The sequence below is a fragment of the Lepidochelys olivacea genome, assembly GCF_965140295.1.
Source record: "Lepidochelys olivacea isolate rLepOli2 genome assembly, chromosome: 10".
Taxonomy (NCBI): domain Eukaryota; kingdom Metazoa; phylum Chordata; order Testudines; family Cheloniidae; genus Lepidochelys; species Lepidochelys olivacea.
The window spans coordinates 33069560-33078352 of record NC_140420.1 but is presented as its reverse complement, the minus strand read 5'-3'; the positions used below and the strand labels follow the sequence as shown (position 1 = coordinate 33078352).

Below are 8793 nucleotides of genomic sequence, written 5' to 3'. Positions count from 1 at the left end.
TGGCCCAAGGGACCCCCCGTTCTCAGCCAGCCTGTGACATTTTGCTGGCTCAGCTGGCCAGAAGCTCCCTCAGGTTGCCAGAGTCTGATGAGGGCTGCAGAAACCAGGACCAGCAAGCCGTTTCTATAGAAGTGACCGGGGTGCCAGGCAGGCCCTGAGAACAGAGACTTTCCTGGATGCCAGGAAGGTAGAATTACCCTGACGTGCCAAGGACAGAAAAGCAAGGAGCATCTTTTTCCAGCTGACATGATGAGGGTCAGCTTAGGCAGGTGCCATATAATCCTTCCCACTGGAATCTGGTCATGCTGCTGGGGCAAACACTCTTCCTCTAATGGAGGGCATCCCGGGGTGTTTTACACAGTCTAAGTCTCCTGCCAGAGTGGGGGGATTTGCCTTTGCCAGCGGTTTGTATTTCATCCTTAGGAACCGAGTAAAATCCTGGGTGCAAGAGAGACAGGCACGGAATCTCAAGAAGAATCCCTCGGTAACCAGCCACAGTTACCTCACGCTCTCAACAACTGGGCTCTCCTGCTTCCAAGAGCACATTCCTTTACTCCTGTACCAGGTGTCACTGTGCTTCTGATTTGCCCTGGTCCATGGCCAAACAGCACAGTGACTCACCCCATTCATCACCATCTCGCCACGTTTCTTACGTTGTCCATCTTCTTTCAGATCTCAGCACGTTCCTTGGTATCCTAGCAACCAGCAGAAACTTTCAGAGGAGAACTCAGACCAGACCGATGCTCCCATAAGCCAATCACATGCCCATGGCCTTGACTTATTAACTTTGAGCCTATCACGGTGTGTTATTGTGGATCCCTAGGACGACTGGTCCTGGGAACTAACCTCACTGTACCAAGGCCACCTCAGTGCTCACAGCTGCTGGTCTCCCAAGATCAGAGACTGAACGAAAAATGAGCTTCTCTGTTACGTTCGCGGAGCTGGTGAACATTGCGATTGGCACGCCTGAGCTTGGCAACGTCAACTTCAATGCCCTGCATGTCCTGCTACACGGCCTGCTGGAGCACCTCCAGATCCAGGATATCAAGAAGGAGATCTCCAAGGAGGAGAGGGATTTTCTCCAGGCTGCCCCTAGCTTTACAGCGGAAGGCCAGGTCCAGGAGCAGGTCCCCCTGGAGAGGAAATCCAGCTCGCTCTTTCACCAGCTTCAGGAGAGGCTGACAAGGGTTGAAAGTCAGCTGATCCATCTGAATAATCCCCCTACCACAGCACAGCTGCTGGCCCGGAGCCAGCCCTTCAACAAGCCTGCTGAGGAAATGTGGCAAATGATGCAGTTGAAGAAGAAGATGGAACTGAACGAGGAAGGAATGACTAAGGTGAGACAGCCCTGCTTTGGGAAAGTTTCTGCTTCCCTTCCCTCAGGTCTGTCAGGGCCAGATCCTCACCGGGTGTAAATCATACTGCCTACAGCTCCTGCCACTGACATACCCAGGGCAGTGTCCTGACAAAGCCAACTAGAGGGGGTGTCTGGTTCACAGGAGCCCAGAGAGTGCAGTTGGGAATCATTAGGCCATGGACTCTGTGGGGAAATGTCTCCTAGGAATCTGATCAGCACTAATGCAGGTTAGTAACCTCTGAGCAGGTTACAGCCCAGTTTGGTCCAGTTCATAGAGGAAGGATCAAACTGAGTTAAAGAGCACTGGTTTGATGTGGTCTATTTCATAGCATGGGCAGGATAGGACTCCCTCAGACTGTTGTTAATCCACTCCAGGAAGAAGATGGGACACCCAGACCTGGGTTTCAGTCCCTGCTCCCCTGGAATAGGCTCTCGCTATGCCTGTCCCAGCAATAACTCACTTGGGGGCTCCTCTTACGTCCTAAGAAGTCCATTTCAGTTTTGCTTTTGACTTCACTGGCCTGTAACCCCTGAGAAAGGTCCCTCCTAGACCTTCCCCAGAGCACATTTCAGTGTTGATAGGCCATTACTGCGATCCAAGGTCCTCTACCCATCAACACACCATGCCCCTGGTAAGGCTCTGCACTGGACAAGGAAACCAGAGAGCCCACTTCTCTGCTGCCCCAAATCTTGTGATATCATTGATAGCAGGGTAAGGTGTGTATAAAACGCCACTGAATCAGAATGGTCTCACATCCTTCTGCACTGGTGGGAATGACTGCTCAAGGTGCAAGGCGATGGGGAATCAGGTCCCAAGACACATCATCTCCTGGCCTGAGCTAAAGATTCATACCAAGGGCAAGAGTGCAGTGTTAGCTTCCCTGGGAAGTGGTGGTCCACCCACTGCAGAAGAGCAGTGCATTTGGTCTTGAGTGACAGGTCGAAGAGGAGACTTGAGCATGTAGTTAATTGGCAGCCCCTACGTGCTTTGAGTGACATTACTGAAGGCAGAGCTGGAAAAGAACTAGGAGAAAGACGGTTCCTCTGGCACCTTCTCTTTATCCATCACTACTGTGTTATTTCATTATTAAGTACTATCAGTTTGTCCTGTCCTTCACAGATGTAGAGGGAGTCAGACCCTGACCCCGGGAGCTTATCTGTCACTCTCCAGGCAAGGAGGGACATTCTGTGTTATCTAAAACCTGATCCTTTTTAATTCTGTTCTCTGATGTTAAATCGACGGGCTTAACCCTGGAAGACCTCAATCATGTTAAAAGCCCACATCGTACCTAGAATACGTGTTGCAATTGCACAGGGAATTTCAGTTTGCTCAGAACGCCGCTTATTTTGCTGTTAAAGTGCAGTATGTCACCCTGATATGTGACCAGGTAAAAACAGAATCATCTTCTAGCCATGACTGCTTAGTGCTTTCCTCTCCCCTCCGTCTTGCAGAGCCAGCTCGGCTCTGGGAGGGGTTGGAGTCCACACCTCCTCCTGCATCATCATCAGAGCCTGCGAGGACATAATTTACCTGCAAAATCCTCACTACTGTTGCTACTGATGTGCAGAAGGAAGGAGCCCACTGTCACTCTCGGAGCCCACGGGGAGGACACAGGACTGGCAGAAAAGAAAATCTTTGTAGTTGTAAACGGAGCCCACTTGATCTGGCAATTGGGACCCCATGACGTAATTGTCACTGCGTCCCTCCCCGGAGCAGAACCGCATGCTAAGTTCTTCATTTACTGGCTCAGGAAGGGAGTTTGAAAACACAAGAGTCTAAGAGTCCCAGCATAGTCAGAGGAACCCCCCCTCCCCTCAGAGCTCTGCACAGACAGAAAGCAGCACAACTAGCTCAGCTGCCGCGGCCCAGCCAGAATCCTCCATTCCCCGTCCTCCCATGGTCCTCTTGGCTTTTCGTCCAGGTAGCGAGTGCTGGTGTCCTTTCACCATCTGAGCAGGCAGTTTACCCCCGACCAGCAGTGTTGTTCCAGGAATGTTGGCCTGAACAGACAGGTTTCAGAGTAGCGGCCGCGTTAGTCTGTCTTCGCAATAAGAAAAGGAGGACTTGTCCGAGAGACGAACCAATTGATCTGAGCGTGAGCTTTCGTGAGCTACAGCCCACATCCTCGGATGCATAGTCTAGGTCCAGTCCAGTTGCCTGGTTAGGGTGTAGCTGAGGCCGTGAAACAAGGGAAAGTTGTGAGCTCTCTAAGCGCCATCTCCTTGTCCTGTTCCTGGTCAGATGGAGAGGGGCTTTCCTTGGCCTTCTGCACATGATCTTGCCAGATTAGCGGCCAGGTTAGCAGTGGTGGGGGTGTCTGCCTCTGAGCCAGGTTAGTGGGGGAGGGAGTGCCGGTGCCCCCTCATCCCACCTACAGCCCTTGATGTAATCCTTGGTCTGTCTCTGCAGTTCCCCTTGAGTATCATTCATTTCCCTTTTGGGAAGGGGTTTGTGGGGGTTATCTGGGGGATGAATCTGGGCTTTCCCAGAGGAAATGCATAAGAATTGTCCTGTATTCCCAACCAGTCCCATGGCTCATGGGTTGCCATGCCCCTAGCAGGAGGGACAGGCTGGCTGTAATGGGCTGTTCTGATGTTTCCTCACATGGGTCCGATGTGCTGTTGCAGGGTCATTCTCCTGCCTCCTTTCTCCACTGGGGACAAGATTCACTTCTGTCCACTTCTTCTCTGCGTGCAGCAGCACCTCCATGACTCTAACTCAGATGCGAGGGTTTAGAAACAGCGTGAGCAGGAGCACACAGACAGTCATGCCCTGAGCAGGGGGAGGAAGGCCACCTGGTAAGGCCACCTTGGCAGAGCGTGCACTTCCTCCCCATGGCTGACAGGTGATGCTGCTGTGCCAGGTGGGGCGAGAGAAAGGAGTAAAACAATGGGGCAGTAGGAGGACAAATAGCGCAGACCTACACTCCCCCTGCATATGGTACCAAAGTGTCAGCATCGCAGTCTGGCAGCTGGCAGGTGTCCCTTGTACGGGCACATGCCAGGCAGCAAATCACATCAGTTAATTGTCCCTCTGAAGGGGCAGACAGCCAGTACACCAGCAACCACATATCATGGTGCTAAACATACTGCAAGCCACAACACTAATAATACTCTGCACTTCCATAGCACCTTTCACCTGAGGGCCTTGCTGTGCTTCAAAAATGCTAACTGACTACAACTCACAATACCCCTGTGAGGCACTGAAGGATGTGGAGCAAGGACCTTACCCACCATAGAAATGTAACCACCTCTGGGGTGGAACGTGACAGCTGCTTAACATCACACAGTACTTTAGGATGGACAGGAAATTAGATTCATTTGAACCTATAGGGGGAATTTATGGAGGCCAGAATGTAATTGCCATATTTAGTCATCTTGCCTTTTAAAATGATTATCCCAGCGTAAGTCCGTGTTGAATTAGTGGTATACTGGCCTTGCTGGCTGACAAATGTTCAGCTGTGTCTGTCAAGCTCCAGCCAGTTAGAAACCCACTTCCTGGGACTTTACATTTTGTTTCACTAAATCTCCTGTCAGATCAATCAGATGTAGCATTCCCATTCCCGTCTTCTCATAAATTGTTGTGTGGTGATGCAGCTGGGTTCCTTCCCAGAAGTGGCTGCATTTCAGTGGTAGGTGCAGTGATTTACACGTACACCATACTAGAGTTGGCATATCACTGGAAAGGCATCCTTTAGGGCACTCTAGTCTAGAAACATCTGATATTATGATGTTTTTAAATAAACATTTCAAGGACAAAATGGAAGCATTTTTGATAGCAGCACTAGATCATAGAATCATAGGGCTAGGAGGGAGCTTGAGTGGTCATCTCGTCTATTCCCCATGCTAAGGCACGATCAAGTAAACCTAGCCCATCTCTGATAGATGTTTGTCTCTCTAACCTGTTCTTAAAAACCTTCAGTGACAAGGCAAGGATGCCATGACCTTCCCAGGTGACCTGTTGCAGTGCTTAGCTGGCCTCCCTTTGTTTGGTGCTTCTCCCTCCCAAGTTAGGAATATGAGAAAGTTGTTTCTGTGTAAACAAAGAGGTTACCCAGCTGCTGCCCAAGGATCGAACACGGCGATTGGCACAGGTGCACAGGGATTGCTGTTGTGTCAGTTCCTTATTTGGGACAATTCTGCTTGCTGATACACCAATTCTGCTTGCTGCCCCCCTTCTGTTGATGTGCCAGCCTGATCCTGTTGCTTGCCTGTGTGTGGCAGTAGGGGACAAGCAGCATCAGGGCAGAGAAGGTTAGCGAGCCCTTAGGACGGGTTAATGCAACAGGTTCAGTGCTGGCTTGGGGCAAGTGATTGCTCAGATTTCTTATTTAATTTGTTTGAATCAGACCTAGAGGAGAGGGATACGTTTCTGGCTTCCCCTTGCCTGGCCAGATGGGACATTTGGGAGGAAAGCTCTCTGTGTGAACGGCCAACTGTGCGGGGCAATCAGCTGCTGCGTGTTGGGGTGGAACCTGCTTGCCTGTAAGCTGTAAATGCATTATGGCACAGAGGCTGCTGTTGCTAGAAGCTCCCAGGCATGGGACAGTCTGATCTCTTGCAGCTGCTGATAATCTGGTGCTGGGCCAGCTGCCCTCGTTACTTTTGAGTGCAGCCAACCTGTGGCTTGATTCCAAGAAGCTGAACACCCGCAGTGCCTACAGAGTCAATGGCAGTTATGGTGCAAGGTCAGGTCCTGGTAACCTCTCACTCCTGCGGAACCAATGGACTTGAGAGGTAACTAGGGTGCTCCATGTTTGTCGTGTTGTTACCATGGGAATGCCTGGTCCTGCCCCTCCCTGTCAGCCCCTCTGCTCAGGCTTGGGACAGGAGCTGATAAAAAATGTTGTTGTTTTTTTAACCAAAAAATGGGGGTTTGAAGATGACAAAACTCTCTGCAGAAAAATGTCATTTTTAATCAACAGCTCTTTGTTTTCCAATGAAATTTCAAAAGGAAAAATTTAAAACCGAAAAAAAAATCCAAATTTTTCTAAATGTTTTGGGTTGAAATGACGAAAATCCACATTTTACTCTTTTTTTAAAAAATTTTTTCCAGTGGAAGGAAGGAAGAAAGAAGGGGGAGGCGCAGGAGAGATTTTAAAAATAACAGCGCAATTTTCACTTCCAACAATAGTATTAAAACCTTTTTGAAAATGTTCTCAAGAAGCATCATTCGCAGCCAGCTCTAGCCGCAGTCTCTCGGAGCAGGCTGGCTGTTGTTTGGAAATGTGCTAGCTTGTCTGTTTGAGCAATTGCTACTGACACAGAACTTTGCACCTAGTCTAGGCAGGGCAAATTGAGTTTAATTATTATTGATTTGTATTCCCCTAGCACCTAGGACCCCTTGTCATAGGCTGGGGCCTCACTGTGCTGGGCGTAGAACAGAAAGCCAGTCTCTGCCAGTACAAGACAAGAAGTAACAAGTGGGGAAGACAGGGGAGCACAAGGAGACCATGTGGCAATGGTCTCAGCACTGTGACAGCTGGCTGGGGCCAATCCAGGCTCCTCCCAGGGTTGACCTGAGCAGGGGGCGTGTTTGAAAACATGGCCTGTTTTCTTAGTCTGGATGTGGCCTTAAAGGGCTCTGCAAAGCCTTCCAACTGCAGCTTGCTGGGATGTTGCAAGGGCCAGTGAGGGAGCCACCCCACAGCATTGGTAGCCCAAGGTCTGTCCCTTGATGGTGCCATGGGGCATATCCACCCCAAAAGGGCATTCCCCAATTCACAGGCCAGCTGCGCACTCCAGTAGAGTGGGGGCAGTCCCCAGCATGCAGGGAGTTCTAGGAGGGATTATTGCCCCCCGCCCCATTGTACTGTGGGGAAGCACAATCCCTAGCTTCCAGGGCTCTCCGTGGGATGGGGCAACTCTGCATTGCACACTCGTCCTGGTGGGGACGGGGGATTGCCAAGCAGCGTCAGAACTCCTTGTGCACACACACCTGCCCCCTCCCTAGCATTGCCAATTTTCATAGAATCATAGAATATCAGAGTTGGAAGGGACCTGAAAGCAGGACCAATCCCCAATTTTTGCCCCAGATCCCTAAATGGCCCCCTCAGGGATTGAACTCACAACCCTGGGTTTAGCAGGCCAATGCTCAAACCACTGAGCTATCCCTCCCCCCATATTCCTGGACGTTTTATCACATGACATAATCTGTAATTGAAGATTAACCTTTAATTCCTGCAGACTCCAGGACAATCCTGGAGGGTTGGCAACCCTACCTCTCCCTGTGGCGTTCCTGTCAGGGCCTGAGAGACACTGTGTCAAGTGCTAGTTAGGCGCACAAGCCTGGACATGTCAAGATTGGCGCATGCTCAGCAGCTCAGCTCGCGAGTCCTGCTGTGGGGGCTCTGTTAACAGTGAACGATCTCCCAGGCACCCTGGCCGAGTCCGAGTCCGACGTGCTCCATTGTGTAGGAAGCGCTGGAATGCAGCGGGCAGTGTCTGCCTCTTGGAGAGATGGGCATTCCCCAAAGTTAACTGCCCCTGGGACCGAGCACTGTGGTGGACCTGGCACTGGGCCCTCTGGACCTGGCAGGGCAGCAAAGCAGTGAACTCCCGGAGAGCGCTCGGTTCTTCCTGTTCCTGATGTTTACATCTACGACGCAGGAGCCACCCAGCCTGCTATGGGGTCTGACACGTCAGAATCAGAGCCTTGAATTGCAATTGGAAGTGAAGAGCGAGCCAGGCTGTATGCCGCCCTTGCACTACAATCAGGGCAGCCCCACACCCTGCTGACTGCTGCCTGCTGGGTCAATCCCTTGGGGCCGTTGCTAGCTTGCACAACTTAACACAGCCTCCAGGCTGCTCTAAGTTAGGCTGGGGACCAGACCGATGTCCAGCCAGCCCTGGGCTGAGCTGTGCTGTACCGTCCTTGGTCATAGCCGAGGACTGGGGCCAGAGACAGCCTTGCCTTTGGATTGCCTGGGCCTGATTCTGATCTCACGGGCACTGGTTTCGCACTGGGTTACTCTGGGAGAGTTACTCCTGATTTACACCAGCGTGAGAGAAGAATCAGATCCCTGCCTCTAGTCACTGAGGGCTTGTCTGCATGGGAAGTTTTACCAGTGAATCAGTCCGTTATACCAGTCTGATCCTACATGGGGCTGCTCTTACATGAGCAGCTTTTTCAGTTTCACTTTAATCCCTTCCCAAGCAACATCCATTGGGTGGTCACAATCCAGGCCCCACTTCCCCACTCCTTGCAGGGGGGCTCTGCCCTTTGTGGGCCTCCTTAAGTCTCTCCAGCTGGGGGATCACAAGGAAAGTCACAAACCCCACACACACTCTGGGGGTGGCAAATCTACAGTGCTGCCAACAATCCAGCACACGTGCGATGGCTCTGGCTGAATCTGGGAGACAGGCTCAGCCTGTCTGTTTTACCAGAGAGTCCTCTGTACTCTCCTTGGGGCAGAGGGAAGGTTTCCTGTCTAGCA

At 51.3% G+C, this 8793-nt stretch overlaps 1 protein-coding gene across 1 annotated transcript in view; it reads left to right on the top strand.

Annotated features, from left to right (window-relative positions):
• Positions 1 to 914: 914 nt before the first annotated feature.
• Positions 915 to 8793, top strand: part of LOC311526882 (uncharacterized protein C16orf96) — a gene marked incomplete at its 5' end in the record, with an annotated part of 32249 nt that continues 24370 nt past the window's right edge. Inside the window, one exon of the mRNA XM_084640349.1 lies at positions 915 to 1337. Coding sequence (XP_084496475.1) covers positions 915 to 1337 — 423 coding nt within the window. The remainder of the gene's footprint in view (positions 1338 to 8793) is intronic.